At 39.4% G+C, this 21,807-nt stretch overlaps 2 protein-coding genes across 2 annotated transcripts in view; both read left to right on the forward strand.

Moving 5' to 3' along the window:
* Positions 1 to 14,048, forward strand: part of LOC134629546 (integrin alpha-L-like) — a 28,159-nt gene extending 14,111 nt beyond the window's left edge. The window contains exons 16-32 of the mRNA XM_063476964.1: positions 2,584 to 2,714; positions 3,455 to 3,609; positions 3,702 to 3,868; positions 4,174 to 4,290; positions 4,757 to 4,827; positions 4,911 to 5,052; positions 8,642 to 8,740; positions 8,896 to 8,975; positions 9,058 to 9,138; positions 9,248 to 9,323; positions 9,850 to 9,957; positions 10,052 to 10,093; positions 12,226 to 12,351; positions 12,448 to 12,561; positions 12,641 to 12,667; positions 12,770 to 12,880; positions 12,998 to 14,048. Coding sequence (XP_063333034.1) covers positions 2,584 to 2,714; positions 3,455 to 3,609; positions 3,702 to 3,868; positions 4,174 to 4,290; positions 4,757 to 4,827; positions 4,911 to 5,052; positions 8,642 to 8,740; positions 8,896 to 8,975; positions 9,058 to 9,138; positions 9,248 to 9,323; positions 9,850 to 9,957; positions 10,052 to 10,093; positions 12,226 to 12,351; positions 12,448 to 12,561; positions 12,641 to 12,667; positions 12,770 to 12,880; positions 12,998 to 13,117 — 1,767 coding nt within the window. The 3' untranslated portion in view covers positions 13,118 to 14,048. The remainder of the gene's footprint in view (positions 1 to 2,583; positions 2,715 to 3,454; positions 3,610 to 3,701; positions 3,869 to 4,173; positions 4,291 to 4,756; positions 4,828 to 4,910; positions 5,053 to 8,641; positions 8,741 to 8,895; positions 8,976 to 9,057; positions 9,139 to 9,247; positions 9,324 to 9,849; positions 9,958 to 10,051; positions 10,094 to 12,225; positions 12,352 to 12,447; positions 12,562 to 12,640; positions 12,668 to 12,769; positions 12,881 to 12,997) is intronic.
* A 1,302-nt stretch (positions 14,049 to 15,350) lies between these two features.
* Positions 15,351 to 21,807, forward strand: part of dnah6 (dynein, axonemal, heavy chain 6) — a 112,865-nt gene continuing 106,408 nt past the window's right edge. Inside the window, 6 exon segments of the mRNA XM_063477345.1 lie at positions 15,351 to 15,417; positions 17,499 to 17,569; positions 17,701 to 17,883; positions 20,135 to 20,482; positions 20,621 to 20,755; positions 20,889 to 20,995. Coding sequence (XP_063333415.1) covers positions 15,351 to 15,417; positions 17,499 to 17,569; positions 17,701 to 17,883; positions 20,135 to 20,482; positions 20,621 to 20,755; positions 20,889 to 20,995 — 911 coding nt within the window.

Here is a 21,807-nt window from a genome sequence, read left to right on the forward strand (position 1 = left end):
CACGTACGTGCACGCGCACATTCACATTCATGCATGTGAACATGTGCGTGCACTACCCTATTCTGAACTGACAGGTTGGCTCGTTGACGTAAACCCCGCACCCGTTTCCTCCTAGTGGACGTGTTTTAATTAGATTTTAATGTTTTCTCTGTTGATGATGTATTTTGGTTTTCAGCGTGAATTTATACAAACAGGAATTACTTTTTTATAGATGGAGGATCCAATTTTTTAATGTTGTTTTATCCTAACACTATGGAAAAGCCCTACAACAAGACTTGTTTGTTTTTAATCAGCAATCTGAAAGCTACAGTTTCTGGATTTGTTTTTTAACTTGGAAAATAAAGCCTTATAAGAGTATTACTATTTCTAATTGTGGAGTGGAAGACCTATTTGGTTTTTTGCATGTTAGAAGCAAACTTATTGCATTTGTTTGACCCCCGTTATTTTACCCTTTGCGAGTCGAATTGTCAGTTAGACCAACACATGACCTGCTCAACCTCCTGTTTTGCTTTACTTTTATAGCTCTTTCCTGTCGGAGGATGTATTGTTTAAATCATGTGTAGTCTTTCTGTCTGAGAAAACACAGTCCAAACCTTTGGAATGTCCTTTCATCAAAAACATTTGATGTCTGATGGCAGCATTTGTTTCCTGAGAAGTTGGACACCTACGGACATGTGAGGGCGTCCTGGTGTGTATCCTCAGTTACCCCCACCCAGCTGACACGTTTGCTCATCCATGTAAATGAAGTATTTTAGGGATCTACATTTCTAAATGTAAGACAAATACCATGTATTGAGTTCGGTGCCATCTTCAAGCGTAGACGTGTTATTAACAGGCCATATATTATTTATTTCAATGTAATCATACGTGACAAGTATTTCGGTTTTCAGTGTGAATTTTATACAAAAAGGAATTACTTTTTTAAACATGCAGGATCAAATTATTTAATGTTGCTTTATCCTTACACTGTGGAGAAGCCTTACAGAAAGGCCTTCCTTGCGTTTGTGTATTAGATTTGTTTTTAACTTGATAAAACACAGTCTTAATCTTTTTTTTTTCTTAAATCAGCTTTTTCACAGGTATCTGGGAAAACGCAGGACAACTTGCGTGAACTACCCTCCAGAACTGTCTAGGGTTCAAAGACTATAGTGAGGTACTGGCCTGTGTCTCTTTAAAATTGTGGATGTTGAATTTTAGGCTACATGTTATTTATCTCCCACTGAGTCTGTTTGTCATATGCTATGTATAAAGGCTCTGGACCTTTCCAAAATGGCGTAGACCCAGCTTTAGTGTGATTAATTTACCACAATTTCAATTTCTGGGACGTTTTCAATTTTCACTCCTGTGACTACGAAGAGTGTGGCTAGTTTTTTGTTTATTTGTGAAACTGAGCATGGGTGTGGACACTTCAAACTATACTGAGTGATGTGAGTTTCGTGCTGGATCACTTTCTTCAATTGTTAATTCTCTGGGAGCCATGAAGACCCAAATTAGGGCTTTCAAGTTTTGCCATGTCCCCCGGTCTGTGCGAGGTTGTGCGGCAAATCCCAGTGTGGATGTTGAGGGTCCAGCCAGTCGACGGAAAGACCAGTTGATGCCTGGACGTGCATTGGAGCCGCAAAAAAAAATTGGATCCTCAATCTATAAAAAAGCAAATTCTGTTTGTATAAATTCACACTGAAAACTGAGATACACCCTTTATCAAACAGATAAAACATTAAAACCTAATTAAAACACACCCACTAGGAGGAGACAGGTGCAGGGTTTACATCAACGAGCAAAGCTGTCAGTTATATACTACTGTTATCTACATTTCTGCATAGAACATATTATATTTGTTCCCTTAGTGTTTCCTCCCTCATTCTCAGCTGTCTTTATTCATGTCAGAAGGCTGAAAGGCTACTACGTGTAGTGGACCCAAAAACAGACTCAGTCTGCTTACTTGGAAAGTGGGGAGTAGTGCGCTCTGAGGGGGAGGGAACTGGGTGAGAGTCCAGGCTTAAGGTGAAGTGAGCAAACCAAGATGTCTGACCTTTTCTCTCCTTTGCACTGACCTGGAGTGAGAAGGAGGGCAGGCAGGTGAGATGTTTGAGCTTTTGCTTTTTCCAGAGCAGTGATCGCAGAGCAGCAGAGAGAACCAGTAGAGCAACAGGTAAGTTTCAATGCTGACCCAAGGAAGAGGAAACTGGAGGTGCAGGTAGACTGATGTTATTAACAAGGTAAAGCTTAAACATTAAGGCCAATTTACCACCAAGGGGTAGCAGACGATCTGGTGGAGAGTCGAAGTCTGTGCTGTTTATAAATAGCGTCCCGCTGAGTTATTTGTTTCCTTTGCCTTGTGTTTAGTTTATTTCTTTCCTTCTATCTCATTGACTTGATTTTCGTGTCTCATTTGTCCAGGTCAGTGACTCTAGTTAGCTGAGGTAAAACCTTGCAGACAGCTAGGAGCACAGTTCAAACAAAACAGGCATCTGTCTGTAAACAGAAAAGGCTTCGATGAGAGAGTGAAGAGGAAAATATATAAACTTTTGTCTCCACCATGCAAGATGAGCATTGTTTTAGCTGTCAAATCTCTTGTTCCAGAGACTCACAGGAAAAGAAGTCACACCTGGGATAAATTTCTTTGGACAGGCCATCGATGGAGCCATTGACCTTGGAGGGAACGGACTCCCAGATATTGTGATTGGATCAAAGGGTGCTGCTGTTGTCTTTAGGTATCAGAACTCTGTGCAGGATTTATGTTGCTAAGTATTGTACATATCTACCTTACAAAGGCTCGATGCCAGACTACATACAAGATGCAATTATAAAAAATAATTTCCTGATTTAAATTTACCCTCCACCGCTCAGTTTAACTCATTTTGCCCTTTGGATCACTTCCTGTGCTTCTGCTACATGTTGTTTGCTCCTTGGAAGCCCCGTTCTGACCAGCTGTCTGCACCTTTGCAAAGCGCTCTGCTTCTGCTCTACTTTGTCAAAATAGCAACCCTTGTACTTTTTTTCTCCAAACACAAATAAAGTTGGAGTTATTTAAATGCAACCTCAGATGGATAGCCACATAACACTCGCCAATTAGTTACACTGTGGGAATGTCTTAAAGACAAAGACCTGGATGGCCTTCAGCTTGCAGGCCTGTCTTTTTTTGAAACCAGCTCCCACATTAGATTCTGGAGATAGCCACCATCTCTACTTTTAAGATTAAGCTTAAAACTTTTCATTTTGATAAATTATAACATTGAGGCTGGATCTGGTGACCCTGAAACTTCCCTTAGATAAGTTAGAACTAGACCCAGCCTGTGGATATTGTACAGTCTTTACCTTACAATACAAAGCGCCTTGAGGTGACTGTTGTTATGATTTTGTGCCATAAAACTATGTCCTGGTACATAGAACGTACATCCTCTTTCAGTAGTAAGGTTTTATTTTGACACGCCTGTTCATAAATGTCTTTCAGGGCCAAGCCCATCTTTGACGTGATGGCTCATCTAACTTTCCAACCTAAGGAGATAAACACTGAGATATTTGATTGTCTGGGTGCCGATGAAAATTTACCTATGGTTACCTTAACAGCCTGTTTTAAAATGGTAAAAGTAACAAAGAGCAAACAAGGTAGTTACCACATCCAGTAAAGATAAACAATTAATAGCTGCTGATCGCATCCTGTGAGTGCATTATTTCAATTTTGCTTTTCGGGTTTACAGAGGCTGTGAGGTCTGGACTGAACATCACATTCACACTCGCTGTGGATCCGATGAGACAAAAACATCGAGGTTTCTTCAATCAGACTGATAAGACAGCCAGAAGTCTTACCTCCACCTATGAGATTCTTGATGAAACAGCTTGTTTTAACTTCTCCATCTACATGCATGTATGAAGCTAATAATATTTGCAAATATACTTAATCTGTTTATAATAAACTTTCCCATTCTGATCTTTGACTTAGTTTTTCTTTACTTTTCCCTATAAAGATGACATTTGATTACTTCAAGAGTTACTCCTAGTAGGCTTTCAAAGGGGTAAAGAGATAAAAGAATAACAGTAATGTTAACCATGATCCTAATCCTTTGTTATCCTGTCCTTTAGCTTTTTTTAAACTCAAACTTTCAGAGATGAACAAATAATTTCTAACTCTATATAGCAGATAAACCTTTTGTTGTTGTTTTTGCTTTACAGAAATGTGTGAGTGAATTATTGTCACCTATCAGCATCAAATTTAACTTTTCCCAAGCTGACAATGAGACTGCAGCCACCACCCTGAATGTGGACAGCAAACAGCAGTCCGTTGTTGAGGTATGTACGGTGGCAAAACACTATACAATGAAATTAAATGTTAAATGGATCGGTACTTGTATAGTGCTTTTCTACTCTACCCTGAACACTGACAGTTGCATTTCAGGGTCAGGGTACTGGGCTGGGGGAGGCATTACTTGGGCTAACGGTACTCTGGGGTCTTTGGTTGCTTAGGGTTAGCATGTGGTTTGTTCAGGTGTTTGCAAAGAGCCAAAGTTCTGTTAGCAACATCATTCATTTGTTTCTGTTCTCGATGCAGTTTCCACTTTACCATCGCATTCTTGTCCTTTTTCCTTCACTTTTGTAAAGATAATGTCCATATCCAGGCTGTAGACTACGCCAGAGTGATGCTAAAAAAAACTAGTTTCATACATTTATTACTTCTAGGCTGGACTTTTAGAACTTTATATTTTAATACAAACCAATTCTCTGACATCAGATAAACAGATGTATTATTTTTTCACAGGTTCCCTTTAAAAAAGCGTGTAGAAAAAATGACACTTGTATCGCTGAACTGGATGTGGATTTCAGTTTCATGTACGTATATCTGACAATCATAGCACAGAAACTATAAGACTGAAGTCACATGTTTAATGTAAAAGGTTCTTTGTTTCTCTTAGGACGACACAATTATTAGTGGCAGAAGATGCGTATTTCACCGTGTCTATAAAACTGGCCAATCACGGTGATGACTCGTACAACACCATGCTAACGATGCACTATCCTCCAGGCCTCTCCTTCAGTAGAATGACACTTATAGAGGTAACTCAGACTTTAAACTCATCTAATCTGATTAAATGATCTAATTTAATCCCAAAATAGATTTAAATAACAACTGCTATTTAAAGAGTCAAGTCATGGTTTTACACATCACTAAATTTACAGGTTGTGGGGAGCACTGCTGTATGTGCATGAGGGGTGTGCTATATGCATATGTAAAAGTGTGTTCACAAACTGAGCTGTCTTAACTTCTTCCATGTTTCTGCTGGGATTAAGAAAAGCATCTAAATCTATTTGGTGTAAATACTACAAGTTGAAAAATAATATTGTCACATAATATTTCAGTGAACAATTCTTTTCATGAAAATAAGGTTACTACGATTTTGGAGCAACTTAATGGTCAAAAGTATACAAACCTTTGAAGAGTATTAGTTGTTCCCTCAATTGCTGGTGCATGGTAGTAGTAGTAGTAGTAGTAGTAAGCAGCAGTAGTAGCAGTAAGCAGCAGTAGTAGCAGTAAGCAGCAGAAGTAGTAAGCAGCAAATTTTGTTAAAAAGTTACAAAGTGCTTCATAAAAAGAAATATATAATTTATTAAAAATCGAGAAATAGTGGGAAAAAAGCAAGACAAATAACAGAAAAATAAGGAGAGGAATAAATAGTGGAGCAAAAAATTGTGCAAATACTAATATAAGCACCAAATCTGGCACAATTCCTCAGATTAATACACATTTAAAGTTTACTTGATTAGCCACTTGAAACTCCAAGATGGTGGATTTTTTAAGACGGCCACCAAAAAACTCTCAATTGTTTAGTTTTTAGTAATCTTGGTGTCTAAACAGACATTTTCAAACCTCCCAAGTTCATTTTCCCATTATCAAGAGCCTAACAGCAAGACGTATAACCAGATTTATAATATTATTTTGAAAACAATATGCAGTCAGTTATGTCGTGTAGATGTTTGCTATTTAGCAGATCAACAGATTGCTGCAAGAAACAAACACATTTTAATATAAAGCACAATGGTGGAAATGCACCTGCCAAAGCAAGTCAGTGTTCACTGCACATTTTAAGTGCAGTGGCACAGTGTCGATGACATCTGCCCCTGCACTGATGTTTGTATGCATACTCAATATGTCAGTTCCTGGAAGCGTGCAGTTAATTGTAGGGAGTGTGGTCCATGAAACTGCCAAGGCCTTTTTTCCTGTCTGCCCAGCACCAGTCATCTGGGTTCCCATTGTTTGGATCCTAATTGATTGCTTGTTCCCAGATTTTTCCTGCCTAGCAGGCAGTACGTTTTACATGCTCCCTGAGGGCTGCAATGGTGGAATAGCATCATAACCCTTCTGTTTCCATGCAAATAACTCTAACCTTATTAACCAGTAATTGAATTTGTCCGGTTCTATATATTAATATGGTGAAGTGGCATAGACATTCCCAGGGAGGCTGAGGAGTGTGATCTCTCTGTATTGGAGCACACCCTCTTCTTGAGGATGAGAACCCCCACCTAAGTCTGCCAATCAAGAGGTACCGCCAAAATATCCATGCAACATTGTAGAAGTGTGTCAGTCAAGCCCTACAACATCCATAGCCTTCAGGAACTAGTGGTCTCACCCCCAGAGATAGACAAGAAGATGTGCGAGTGGAATTTAGGAGGTCTTCGAAGTATTCCTTGCACCACCCGACAGTGTCCTCAGTCAAAATCAGCAGCGCTCCACCCACACTATACATAGTGCAGGTAGAGTACCGCTTTCCCCTCCTGATATGCCTATAGGTTTGCCAGAATCTCTTAGAAGCAGTCCAAAAGTATTTTTTCCGTGGCATCTCCAAACTCCTCCTGAGGTTTTGCTTCAGCCACTACCTGAGCCACGTTCCGCTTGGCCTATCAATACCTATCAACTGCCTCCAAAGTCCCATAGGCTAACTAATCCCAATAGGACTCCTTCATCTTGATGGTTCCCTTTACCTCTGGTGTCCACCATCTTGTTCAGGGGTAGAGGCGGTTACCACCACGACAGGGACCAACCACCTTGCGGCCGTACCTCAGTGTAGCAGCTTCAACAATGGCGGTGCTAAACATGGTCCAATCAGACTCAATGTCCCCAGTCACCCTCTGAATGCTGTGCCGGAGGTGGGAGTTGAAGATCTTATGGACCGGGGCCTCTGCAAGCATTTCCAGTGCACCCTCACTATATGTTTAGGCATCCCAGGTCTGTCCAGCATCATCCTCCGCCACCTGACCCAACTCACCACCAGGTGGTGATAAGTTGGCACCTCAGCACCTGTCTTCACGCGAGTGTCCAGTACATATTGCCGCATATCCAATGATACGATTACAAAATCGATCATCAACCTGGGGCCTAAAGTGTCCTGGTGCCACGTGCACTTATGGACACCCTTATGTTCAAACATGGTGTTTGTTATGCAGTTTGCACAGAAGTCCAGTAATAGAACACCACTCGGGTTCAGATCTAGCAGGCCATTCCTCCCATTCACGCCCCTCCAGGTCTCACTGTCATTGCCCACATGAGCTTTGAAGTCTCTCAGCAGGACGACAGAGACCCCACCCCGCACAGGGGCTCCAAGAAGGCCAGGTACTCTCAATAGTCTTGCAACGCATAAGCACAGATGACAGTCAGGACATGTTCCCTTACCCGGAGGCTCAGAGAACAAACCCTCTCGTCCACTGGGAAAAACCACAATGTACAGGCAGCAAGCCAAGGGAATACTAAGTTATCCACCACAACCTGCCACCTCTCACCAATGACAGCTCCAGACTTAGGCAGAGTTCAGCCCCTCACCAGGAGAGTGGTTCCAGAGCCCAAGCCATGGTAACTCTTAACCTCACGCACTAACTCAGGCTCCTTCCCCACCACCTTAATGTACTTCAGAGCAAGGCCATTTAATGCTTTCTAATGCTAATGAATGGAAAGTCGGTATTAAATTTAATCGACAACCAGTTTAAATCCACCAGTACTGATTACTGGATATGTGAAATGCTTAAGTCAATATTAGGATTCGGCAAACAGCAGCAACTTTAAAGTAATATGGCTGACTTTGGTCTTGGCAGTAGTTGGCTACATCACCCATTAGACTAGAGCTAAATGACCTTAAAGTGAATTATTTTGTGCATTAATCAAATTTCCATTAACAAAGCACCCAGACCTGATAGCTTCCTTGCTGGGTTTTGCAAACACTTCGCTCATTGTTGTCCCCACTATTCACACATTTCAGATGATTTTAGAATTCAGACAGCTCGGGGGACTCAATTAACTTGGTAAGGGCACTTTGTACCTCAACAGCACTTTGTACAAACCAATGGGTTTGTGGCTTATTTTGGCTGTCTGGTGTTTGGCGGGGGGCTGATGTATAGCAAATAAAAAAACAGAAAAACCTCTAATTTATGTTTAAGGGAGACATTTGTATGAAACACAGAAGACTTAAGGAACTATTTAGTGAGACTTAGATGTTTGTAGGTGCAAAGAGCTCTTTTTTACGGTCTACAATCTTAAAAATTTTAAACTCAATCTTACAGAATATCAAAAAAAACTGTCACAGTAGATGAAAAAGTTGTTATTCTAAAGAGTCTCAGCAGAGACTATTCTAAAAGTCTTTTTTTTTTCTTAAAACAGTCATCAAGATCAACGCCCCACAAATGCTTAGATCTAGAAGGAGTACTTGACAAAACTATATGTGGTGTGAGCCTTCCTCTGTTTCGCAGCAGATCCTCTGTGAGTCACAAAACACCCAGATATCCTCCCAGCAGGCAGAACTCAAGTTTCACAAATGGGGAACTGTCACAAGCTTTCTGAAACTTTCTGAGAAATATTTTTCTCTTCATCTATGAATCAGGCCTAACCTCTTTTTAATTTCTTCCCACAAAAAGGCAACGTTTGAATCTTCTTTCTATGTCATGCATGACTTTGAGTGGGATGATTCAATCTCCATGACAGTTGATGCAAATAGGTACAGAAATACTTTACATGCAAACCATGTCTTTAAAATATTTGCTTCTGATATTTAAAAGACATTCCTTTTTCGTCTACAGTGATAATCAAGACTCTAATAGGACCAGTGTACTGACCAAAAATATCCCAGTACAATTTGAAATTAAAATGATATTAACAGTGTAAGTATCACTATTCACACAAAATATTATGCAATGCTTCTATGTTATTTATTTCTGCAAGTCTGTAGTTGTATAATTGTTCAGCTGCATGCTGCAAACATATTTTCAGGAAGCAAGACAGCACTACATATCTGAACTTCACAACAGAGGACACTGCACCTAAAGAAATGGGTATTACATACAGGGTAAGACACTTAATTACACTGTCAAGAAATCATTCAACAGAACTGATGATCAATGATCGAAATGAATACTTTTTCTTTCATTTGCAGTTTGAAAAGGCCATTCACTATTTAAAAAAAATCTTTTATTTATAAAAGGAGCATGTTCAGTTTGATAAAAATCTAACTGAACTGAATTTCACATTTTCATTGTTGAATTTTCATGTGTTCTCTTGACAGTAGCAGTTTATAAAGAAATAGAAATTATTACTGAGCAGAAAGAAGGTCATTCAGCTTGTTGTTGGTGCGGCACTCTGCGTCGGACCTAGTGATCATTTCACTGAATCAATAAAAATACCAACATTTACTTTGGACAATGGTCCCAAAACAATATCGATAGGTTCAAGTGTAAGTGAAGCTGCACTTACTGACTGTAGCTGGCAGATGTGAGGGTGGTATCAATATTTTTCTATACATACATACATAAAGTAAAAAAAAAGTTTAAAAAATGTATGTATTTAAAATGACCATTCTCTCTACCAATTTACAGATAGATAACTTTGGTTTTAAGGATTTTCCTGTCAATGTTACCTTGTTCTTCCCAACTGAACTGGAGCATAACTTTGAAATGAAAAGCTATGAAGTCTTTGTCAAGGAGGTAATTTTGTGTCTGCCAGAACATTTCTCAGTCATACTGGTGCTGGATATGAAAATATAGAGCCTTAAAGCTTACCATACTCTGTCTCTTTAAGAACAAAACGCAGTGCACAGCCACTACTAACCAGACGTCTGAGGTAAGTACAACGGATTTCACATAAAAAATATTGCTAGTATATTGACTGTATGCTTAAACTTTCAAAAAATTGTCAAATCATAAGCGTAACCTGTTGTGTTTGTTTCTGTGTTTTTATTCTTGTCCTCTACTGGAATCACTCTGCATTATTCACAGTTCAGAATAATGACATCATTTGTTTTTACAGTGGACCTTGCTGTAGCCTTTCAATTAAGGCTCTCTCTTAAATAAGCCATCCACCCATCCATCCATCCATCCATCTTCTTCCGCTTTATCCGGGGCTGGGTCGCGGGGGCAGCAGCCTAAGCAGAGAAGCCCAGACCTCCCTCTCCCCAGCCACCTCCTCCAGCTTATCCGGGGGAACACCAAGGCGTTCCCAGCCCAGCTGAGAGATATAATCTCTCCAGTGTGTGCTGGGTCTGCCCCGGGGCCTCCTCCTGGTGGGACATGCCCGGAACACCTCACCCAGGAGGCGCCCAGGAGGCATCCTTGTCAGATGCCTGAACCACCTCAGCTGGCTCCTTTCGATGTGGAGGAGCAGCGGCTCTACTCTGAGTCCCTCCCGGATGGCCGAACTTCTCACCCTATCTCTAAGGGAGAGGCCAGCCACCCTTCAGAGGAAGCTCATTTCCGCCGCTTGTATCCGCGATCTCGTTCTTTCAGTCACTACCCACAGCTCGTGGCCATAGGTGAGGGTAGGGATGTAGATCGACCGGTAAATTGAGAGCTTCGCTTTTACACTCAGCTCCCTCTTCACCATGACGGACCAGTGCAGCGTCTGCAACACTGCGGCCGCAACACCAATCCGTCTGTCGATCCCTTCTCCCATCACTCGCGAACAAGACCCTGAAATACTTGAACTCCTCCACTTGGGGCAGGAACTCATCCCCGACCCGGAGTGGGCACTCCACCCTTTTCCGGCTGAGAACCATTGGCCTCAGATTTGGAGGTGCTGATGCTCATTCTCGCTGCTTCACACTCAGCTGCGAACCGTTACAGTGTGAGCTGGAGGCCATCACCCGATAAAGCCAACAGAACCACATCATCTGCGAAAAGCAGAGATGAGATTCTGAGGCCACCGAAGTGAAAGCCCTCCGCCACTTTCTCTTTCTCTTAAATAAGCCATTTTAGCTAATTTTCTTCTTTAAGCCAATTTTCCTCATAATCAGAGGGTTCCAGGGACATAATTTAAAGCCAAAATTTGTCATAAACCATGCTGAGCAGTTCAAGATTTTGGCTCAAAGGGAATACTCATTTGAAACTTTGGCCATGTTTGATATTAGCATGTATCTTAACTGATCATAGTAGTGTGCTCTTCTGGATAGAGACCTCTAATGTTGTCGCTGAAATCAGCTGGAGCCACTCTTCCAGTTTCTGGTTTCAGCTTCTATCACAACTGGGACCTCTTTGGACTTTCCCTACCGCATCTGCTTTAGTTGTTCTTACAGCCAGTTGCTTTTCTATTTTCTTGTGTTTCTTTTGTCCTGATGTAGCTGTCCACTAGGATTGCCACATCTATTACAATTACCTTGTTAGCTACCACTATGTCTGGTTTTCTGGCCAACAGTTGCTTGTCTGTCTGGAACTGAAAATCCCACAGGACTTTAGCCCCGTTGTTCTCTAACACCTTTTATGGTATCTTCCTGTATACTATTCCAGCCACTGGGTTGTGCCTCTCACTGTATGCTGTCCTAGCTTGAGCTTACATCCTGTCATGTGTTGGATTGCGCAGTGCTGACCCTGAAACTATCTTCAACTTGACAGATTCTCGTGTTTTGTGGCATCAGTCTCCTCCTGTGCCCACATCTTAATCTAGCTAGGTATCCGGTGACAGGTATGATGGTTGGGATTGATGGCTTGCATCTTATTAAACCTCTTATATTTTATTTAAAGTCACACAAATCACATAAATCATCCCAATTCTAATGCTTAGTTTGAACGCAATCAGGTAATCTTGACAAAGTTTACATGCCTAAATGCAATGTGTTGCTGCCATTTGATTGGCTGATTAGATATGTGTTACCAAGTAATTGAACAGATGTAACTAAAAATGTGGCCAGTGAGTGTATGACAGAAAGTCAGGAAAAGCCTAATAGGTCCCTCTTAAAAACTAAACCTCTGGTTCCATTACAGGATTGCTTGCCAGAAAATAAGTGCATAACCATGGTCTGCAAAAGTTTCAATTTGGAGAAATATTCAGCCGCTGAGTTTACCCTGCTGGGAAAAGCACATTTCCGAGACCTCGAACAAAAGCCAGCTGTATGTAATAACTAAATATGCAGACAAAATATACTCCACATATACATTTTCTATATCAAATATAAAAAATCTTGTTAATCTGATCTTAACTTACAGAATCTTCCTTTTCTCAAAAAATACACTGGAGACAGTGGAAATGTAAAATTTGTAAGTTCTATACATGTTGGCTATAACAAGGAGCGGTTTGTGCTGGAATCTCTTAAACAAAAGGTATGTCTAAGTTTGACCACAACATATTTCTGTCATTGCTTTTTCAGTAAACCTAATTTATTATATTTATGAACCACAGAAAAAAGATGATTTTCCAATAAAAAAGGTACTTGCAGTCTTCACTCATTCAATTAATACTACTAGATGTGTCAACATTAAAAAGAGTTGGGTAGCACTTTGATTTCTTTTCTGTTTTCTCTGGCAACAGATTGAAGTTCAGTTTGATTTCATTATCCCTCCAAATAAACTGCTGATCATTTCAACTGTAGTTAGTTTAGGACTCATGCTCCTGATGGTAATCACGGTCGTGCTGTTTAAGGTGAGATTTAAAGACTTTTATCTTTATGCTAATTTGAGTGTCACTTGATTAAGCATATTGAAATAATGGTTTTACTATCTGGTCTAATGATTTTTTTTTTCTTTCGTCTCTCTCAAGTTGGGGTGCTTCAAGAGGAGAAAACTCACATATCACATACAACGAGAACACATCAAAGCAACTGAAAATGTGGAGGAAACATATAAAAGTACAGTTATTTCTAATATACAAGTACAGTGAAGGAGTAAATTTGAACATCTAGAAAATGCATTTAATTGGTTCCTTAAAATCTCATCAATTTCTAATCTACCTAGCGACAGCTTAACGAGAAACTGTCCCAAAACCATTGAAAGAACCACTGAACTTTGAAAATGAAAACTGTCCATTTCCAAAGTTGATAAAATTCCCCTTCAAGCTCCTACACTAAGCCATATGATTATGCCATGCGGGGTTTTTTTGTCTTTAAAAAAAATACAAGAGACCAAGCTTGAACCAGTGTACCAAAGTAGATCATCACTGATTATGATTGAAACCCTAGTCCCATTCCAAAACCTTAAACTTTTGTTTTGGAGAATAGAAAACGATATTTTTTTCTAATAAAATGAAGTGTTTTTGATGAACAGAGAAAACCATGTAAGTGACTGCTTATCTTGTACTTAAAGTTCAGTTTAAAGGGCTATTTCATTATCATTTGAATGTATATTATTTGTGTCAGATCCTTGTATTGAGTTCCCTTAAAGACAATGGAAATGCCGAAACATTGGACACATTAGTGATGTCAGCTGCATTTATGATATCCTAATTATTAATTATATGATGTCTTTATTTCAATGTGTAGAACATATCGTTTTATGAGTTAAGAGTTGGATGTTTGAATGACAACGAGAGTATTGCTGAGTAATGTAAAATGTGATGGAGTGGTTGTTTGGTTTCTCCGATGTCGAGACCCAAACACTCGTCGCTCCACCGCACCGAATATACGTATTATGTTGTTTAGCTTATTTTGCTCTTGGGTTAAAACAGTATGCCTGACGGTTCTGCTAGATCTGAGTGCTCCATGAGCCTATGTTTGGTTTATCCCAGGGACAAAACACCTGCATTTACTTGATATTGCAAAATAACCTATGCTATAAATGCTGGATGTGTTGGCTAGTTCATGTAACATACTTATCCGTACAAAAATAAATAAAATTAAACAAAACTAAATCTTTCATTTAACCCTTCTTCCTTTAATTTCTTTAAAGTCTCCAGTTTTTCATGTTTATGGAGAGATTGATTAGATTTCTAGATAGTCTCACATTTCACTCTAGAATATCTGTCTGACAGCTAAAGCTTTGTCCAAATTAGGACAATTATCCAAAGCACAGCAGTAACTCTACAACAGAATGACTGAAAAAGAAGGAAGGTGTCGCACTGCACAAGTCAAAATACAAGCTAGGACTCCGGCATTATTGATGACAGAAGATAACTACTTCGGCAGGTCTCTAAAATTGCACAGTCATGGTGATGACTCTTAGTACACTAGCTGCACTATCTACCAGAATGTGCTTCTCTAGGATGACTCCTATCGAGGCAACTCAAGATGTACTCATGGTCACTTTAAATAACTGCACAGCTATTATTTTAAGGGTTCAGCAGATGCTTTCGATCATATGAGCTCTAAAATGATATTTTAGAACATTTTTTTTCACATAATGCATATATAAGCATAATATGTCCTGTGCTTAGTAAATATGTATAGAATGAACCTAGAACTGAAGCAAACTGGGTTCGTTTAGAAAAGAGTGAATTGCACTGATATTGTGAAGATTCACTGATGATTTTGTAAAGCAAGTTTTTACTGTCTTTTACTGTATATTTCATTAACTCTTAGCTGTTATATGCCTGTTAAGGGGATGAAATGAAACATCTGTTTTTGAGCCGAAGCTCAGCTGTGGAAGAAGATGAACGTGTGGAGCGCTGACACCCTGTAGTCTCATACAAATTACACGGATGCTTGCAATAACTGTATTTAGACCACTTTCATTCGAGGGGTGTGTTTGGAGTAAAATGCCAAACAAGGGCACGTTAGGCTGCGTTGCATGCTGGGAAATAATTTTGTTGCTAGGAGACCGTAAACCTCAGTTCGGTGACGGCACTAATTACAGCGTTTTGTAGCTAGTTTGACAAAGCTCTAAACCTTAAGGCAGTTTAATTATTAATTTGAGAGACCAATAAGATATTCTGGTGCTGAATATTTGATTCGATAGCCTGCTTAAATACAAGGTGACTGCAATCACAACACTGTCATCAGGCATCAACGACGTTGAAAAAGTTTTCTAACTTAACGGTAGGTTCAGAACAGGGCAACTTCAGTTCGCTTCGACGTTTGCCAGCGTTTTAAGTACGTGACTTTAGCTAGTTGCATCACACTGTACACTTGCTTTTTGCACTTCTTGTCCTCTTGTCCTTTTACTCTCTCAGGGACGAGAATATGGACTCAACTGCGAGGGGCGCGCAGCCGAGCCTCCCTGGCCAAAAAAGTGTCAGTGGCTCCCGAGGTGGGTACATCCATTATTCAGTTCATTTGTGTAAAATGTAGTTTAAAAACATAAAAACACAAAGGTACAGTTCACACAAACTCATTAATAGAAAAATCCTCATTTATGCCTCTAGGATGTAAACACTTTAAACGAAATATCCAGAATGCTTCTCTTTTTTCTGACAAAATTAATATTACGACCTCTTTGACTGGGTTTAATGGCTTATCAGGGTTTTGTCTGGAGCATTAGGGTCCTGGAAAGCTCTAATATTCTAATATTTTTACCTCTCTTATAAGCTGTTATTTGTGGTTCTTTAAAGTTCCTTAATATGTTTGAATCATTTTGAAGGAAATACCAATGTTTTAAAATTATTTCTTTAATGTTCTTGGTTTTTGGTTTGAAGGTTGTGTAAAAGATAAGATTGGATTTAAGTTTTTTAGGTTTCTTGGTTTCTAAGTAAAAATACCTACTTTCTGATTCTACTTTCTGTTCTGCAGAGCTTAGCCAGTTCTCTTTGTAATTTCTTTTTTTAATTTATTCAACATCTCTTATTTGCTCTTATTCTATTATTCCAGAATTTCACAGATGTGTTTAAATCTAATCAATTGGCTTACAGGTAAGCTTTTGTTTTTTGAGGTGGTTAGGATGGAAACTTCCAGCATGAAGTAATGCATTCCTATCAGTAGGTTTGGAGTACAGAGAGGTGGACAGAGATTTGTTTTGTTTTTTTGTTACTTTTATGTCAAGGAAGTTCTTCAGTGCTGTAATTGAGGGTAAATTTATAAGCCTGCAAAATGTCCATTTACTTTACTTTGTTTTTGTATTTTATTTTATTTAAGAATTCTACAAACTCCAGTAATGTAGTGACTGGTCCCTTCCAGAGTAAAAGTACATCATCTATGTGCTGTTTCCAAGACATAATAAGTGGTAAAAAAAAAAAAAGGGTTACTTTGGTGGTTATATCCAGGTAGTTCTTCCAGGTGACCAACAAACAAGCAGGCAAAACTGGGCACCATTTTTGTTCCCATTGTGGTGCCAGAAATCTGGAGATTTGGTATGTCGTTAAAAAACAAAATAATTCCTCTGTAGAGCAAAAGCAGCCAGCTTCATGAGGAAAGAGGTAGATGGATATTTTGTAGACCTAGTGTCAAGGAAATGTCCCAGGGTCTCTAGGCCCTGTTCCTGGTTAATATTAGTAGAAAGATTCAATATCAAAAGTGCACAATATCATATCTGTATCAAATGATGGGAAGCCTTTGAGGAAAAGCAAAACGTTAGAGCTATCCTTTTTGTAAGAGTTCAAAGTTGGTACAAAATTCTTGATGTGGAAGTCTGCAAAACTTGATATTCTCTCAGTTAAACTTCCAATTCCAGAAACAATGAATCTGCCAGGCGGTTCTTATAGGTTTTTATGGATTTTCGGTTATATATATAAGAAAGCCCTTAAGGAATGTTCATTGAGCAAAAATGTTTTCTCCTTTGGAGAAATCTCCCCATCGGACAACACCTCTTTTGTGAAGGTGTGATTGGTCTATTTAAAAAAAAAAAAATCTGTTTCCTGGCTTTTATTTAAACACAAACTGTTTGACATTTTACAATGACGTGTTGGTCACGTTTCGGCTTTATTCAGTTGATCACTGAATAAAGTTGTTTCTCATTACATTTGCTTGTGTAGTGTTGCTGGAGTCTCCGCATCAAATTAATTACAATAGTCCAGCCTAGAAGTAATAAATGCATGAAGTAATTTTTCAGCATCACTCTGAGCAAGAATGTTTTTAATTAAAGGGATGTTGCGTAAATGCAAGTAAGCAGTCCTACATATTTGCTTAATATGCACATTGAGGGACATTTCCTGGTCAAAACTCCAAGATTCCTCACAGTGTTACTGGAGCCCAGGTAATGCCATCCAGAGTAAGAATCTGGTTAGACACCATGTTTCTAAGATTTCTATCTGAATTTAGAAACAGGAAATTAGAGGTCATCTAGGCCTTTATGTCTTTAAAATGATAGTGACTGACATATAACCAGTAAGTCTCGGGTAGTCAACCTCTTTTGCAAATGTTAGGAATAAGTTTGGTTTCTACTTGATACTGTCACAGAGCTGCTGCAAAAGCTTCCTGAACTACAGAAGCCCCCTGTCCCACCAAAGCCTCCATTCAGAGATCCCCAGGTGAGACTTGGTAGATGGTATGAAATCCAGTTTACTGTATACCCAGCGTCAACCATGGGAGTCTTTGCTTATCCATAAAATAAATGAAATGTTAGGGGCTTTTGCATGTCTTTTGCTTTCCTTTAATGTAGGGTGTGCTTAAGAGATGTGTAAAACGAAACGAGCCCAGTCTCCTACATTTAAAAGCTCGCGAAGAGATGATTTTTCCAGGTTGGTACACAGAGCCACAGCCATCTAAAGGTCTGGAGCAACGGCGCCGTGAAGTTATCCACCTAACTTCTCAGCCATCCTCTAAAGATGCCACTGACCAACAGGTATGAGAAGAGAATATGTATGAAAAAAGCCTACTATTAAAATTGCAAGAGCCAACGATCTGCAATCTTCAGCTCCCCATTCTGCTGCTTTTATACTTTAGCTGCTAGAGTAGTTTTTGTAATGCAGTGCTATTAGGCTGGTTCAACAAAATATATTACAGTCCTTTTATGTGATTATAGGTACTGCTGTCAGTTTTTGTTTTCCTTTTTATACTATTTTTTATTACATGTTGGTTGTAGTTCATTCAGTGTTTTTATGAGACAATGCCATTGAGTGACATGGAGGCAAAATCATCAGATTTCTGTCTTTTTGCTAAAGGTTTTGTTGTTGTTGTTGTTTTTTACTCAACCCTTTCAACCCTGAACCATGAAATAATTGACAAAATTTAACCAAATGTTTTTTTTTAATTGCATATAGTTTGCATGTATGAGCTTTAATTTGTATCATATTTGCTACATCAGCAATTTTTGCAATTTGTTGCTTAATATTGTGTTGTACAATTTATTTAATTTGGTTTGTTTGGGGTTTTTTAGAAGGTACATCTTACTGTGATAATGTAAACGTCTCAAAACTATCAAATATTCACCTGGGATTAAGGGTTTAAGTTTAAGGGATTGCAGAAAAGCTTTCTGCATTATCATTCTGCCTGGTTTCTAGGCCAAAACTGTATCCAACTATGCATTGCTTCACTTGCATTGTCTGCACAAGGGGCCACAGCCTTAGCTCAGTGGGTGAACAGGTGACCATATGCCACATAGCCGGAGTGTAGTGGCGCAAGGTCAAGTCCAACCATTGGACCTTTGATGCGTGTCTTCGCCCGCTGTCTCCCCACGTTCCTGTCCCCCAGTTTGTTTTCATTGCTGAGCTATCCAATAAAGGCATAAACATGCCCTATTTTCTGAAATCATGTGAATGCAATAACTGAAAAGGAAGTCACTTAGGATGTATGTCATAGCTGCATCTACTAGGAGGCTGAGGGGTAGTACTGGTGGCTGCCAGTGTTTATATATGTAGCAGTACTCTGTCAGTGCGCCCCAGGGTGGCTGTGGCTACAATGTAGCTTGCCATCACCAGTGTGTGAATGTGTGTGTGAATGGGTGAATGACTGGATGTGTAAAGTGCTTTGGGGTCCTTAGGGACTAGTAAAAAGCGCTATACAAATACAGGCCATTTACTCTCTTTGAATTTTTTAATCAAATCCAGATAAAATATTAACACTCATTCTTCTACATTTTTGTGTGCAAACTTTGGCTTTCACCGGTTCTGCACTTTGGAATGATTTAGTATATTTCAACAGCTTCAACATGTTCCTTAAATAATTCAATAATTACAGCAGTTCAACTCAAACCATTCAGCTTTCAGCATTCACACTGCATTTTCTTTAGGAAGTTATTCAAGCTATCATTATAAATCTTTTCACATCCATAAAAGAATCAAACTATTATGAGCTTATGCAGTTTTTTGCTTACCTTTAATGTAGGTTGTGCCAAAGAGACTTGTAAGACCTAAGAAACCGAGTCTCCAACACTTAAAAGCCTCTGAGCAGTCATCCAAACCAAAAGATCTGAAACAAAGGGACCATGAAGCTGTCCACCTACCTCCTCTGCCATCCACTAAAAATGTCCAACAGGTATGAGAAGTTAATAGGTATAATTTTAAAAAAGCTTGCCCTTAAACATTGTGTGACCAGTCCTTGTCTGATGTCGCAAGCATTGCACACACAGTACAGAAAGTACTCTAGTATAGTATTTTAAGTAAGTTAAGTTAAATAAAATAATAAAAATAAGTTAAAGTTAATTAAAGTAACTACTGTGTCATAAAAGAGGTCCCTTGACATATTCAGGCAGCAATGTAATGTAGTGGTAACACTACACACCTTTAGAGTGGGAGTCGGAAGTTCGATTCCCACCCAGTATCCAGTAAGTAAGGGTCCTGGTTAGACCCCCCATGCTAAAAACCACAGCCTGGAATGGCGTGGCTACTTCTGCAGCCTGTCCGCAGCTCGAATGCAAGACATTTCACTGCATGTCGTACTCTGTATGATTGTGTATGTGACAAATAAAGCTTGTTTGAGGAATTTGTGATCATGGTAGCATATTTTACATTAAAAAGCAATATACTGCTGTAGTACATCAGTAAACACTATCTATAGTGTACAGTGAACAGGTAGTTCCAAAATATGTCTAAAGCAATTTTCTGTCATAATTGCCACTATAACAGGGAAACTTAACTTCTCTCTTCTTTTCTCAGCCCTTAAAGGATGTGATGTCAACCCCTCCTCTCCCAAGGCTTCCCATTAAGAGTTATATACAGCAGGACCCTACTTCCAAATCTCAACTTAATGAGTACCACAGTACTGACTTTGTTTTGACTGACAGTGAAACTGTGATTTCGGGGTCTGATGGTGATGATGCAGGATTGCTAATTGTGAAGCGCTGGGAAAAGTATTACAAGAACGTATGCAAGCTGCGATGCATCCCCTTCTTTGCACGCTACAGACTATGGAAACCCCTCTATGTCTGGCACAGAAATGTTCGTGCCAACAAGATGACTTTGGCCAGGGAGTCACTACAAAAAAATTTGTTTATTGTCATTCCGGTATGTGCATGTACAAATTGAGGTCTGTTTTTAGTGATCTTGAAATATTTTCAGAGAGAGAAAGTCTTTGAATTATACAGATTTTAATAAGAGTGTGGTTCTTTTATCATATTCTTTACATTTGTCTATGTTAATCAGAATCTAAGTCCTGCACTGATGGATATTAGGAAAATGTGCTGCCAACTTATTGAAACAGGCTTCTGTCACATGAAGAAAAAGTATGCATACACACTGCAGGAATTCCAGGACAGTAAGATCAAACAACTACAAGAGGTGCAGTTGTATAAGAATTTTTCATATATATATATATATATATATATATATATATATATATATGTATATACTGATATTGTCTGTTACATTGGTTATAAGGTTATTATTACATTATTGCTTTTTTTCTTATCAGGCATACAGCGACCTGAAGAGGTTTCATGAACTAGTAAAGGAGGAGACAGTTTATACCTGTGGCCGCTACTTGATGGATGCTAAAGCTCGTGTTGGTGCGTACATGATGTGGATACTATTTAAGACACACACTGGTGGCCACGAACTAATTGCCACTATGGCTATATAAGCCACATAGGTTAACCTTGGTTTCAAGGCCTTTCTGAGCAGGTTGGAACTGGAGAGATAGTCTCTTCACTCTGAGAATCTGGGTTACAATGTAACCAACTGTTCTCTTTCATCTCTCTGTCTTACATATTTCATATGTAAGAGTCCATATGAACTCCATGTGTCCATAGGCTCATATGGACTCTGTATAATTCAAAGACTTCCTTCAGTGGGTTCTGTAAGACACCATGAGGAAACCAAGCATATGCAGCTGTTCAGGCAGTTCAGGCATTAGGCTAGACCCCTGCTAGCCACATGGGCACGGTCTGGGCCTAAGTAATGCACACACTTACCATGGCCACCCTCTATAGGCATATTTATTCCACAACTTAAACAGGTGTCGTCCACTGGGCTAGCCATATTCTGTCTGGGAAATGTGCTGGTGTAATTTGGGTAACAATCACATGTCATATACTTAATGTTATACAGGTTCTAAAATCTATGGGTGTGATGCAGTTTTCTGTCGCTGCAACTGTGGAAATGTGACTCTGAGAGTCAGGTAGCAATTGCCAACAGCACAGTGTTTTTTTGTAACTGTCTGGTGAGTTGGGTAGAATGAATGAAAGCAGCCTGACTTTTCCTCCGACTCCTCAGATTCCATGTGGGAAAAATGGCTTTGACAGCAGGTTGGCAAAGCACCCAAGCTTTTCACTAGTTTGTGTAGGGGGAGACAACAGCCATCTCTGGAGAGGTCGGGCAGACCAGCTCTCTTC

Source organism: Pelmatolapia mariae, linkage group LG6, assembly GCF_036321145.2.
Source record: "Pelmatolapia mariae isolate MD_Pm_ZW linkage group LG6, Pm_UMD_F_2, whole genome shotgun sequence".
Lineage (NCBI taxonomy): Eukaryota > Metazoa > Chordata > Actinopteri > Cichliformes > Cichlidae > Pelmatolapia > Pelmatolapia mariae.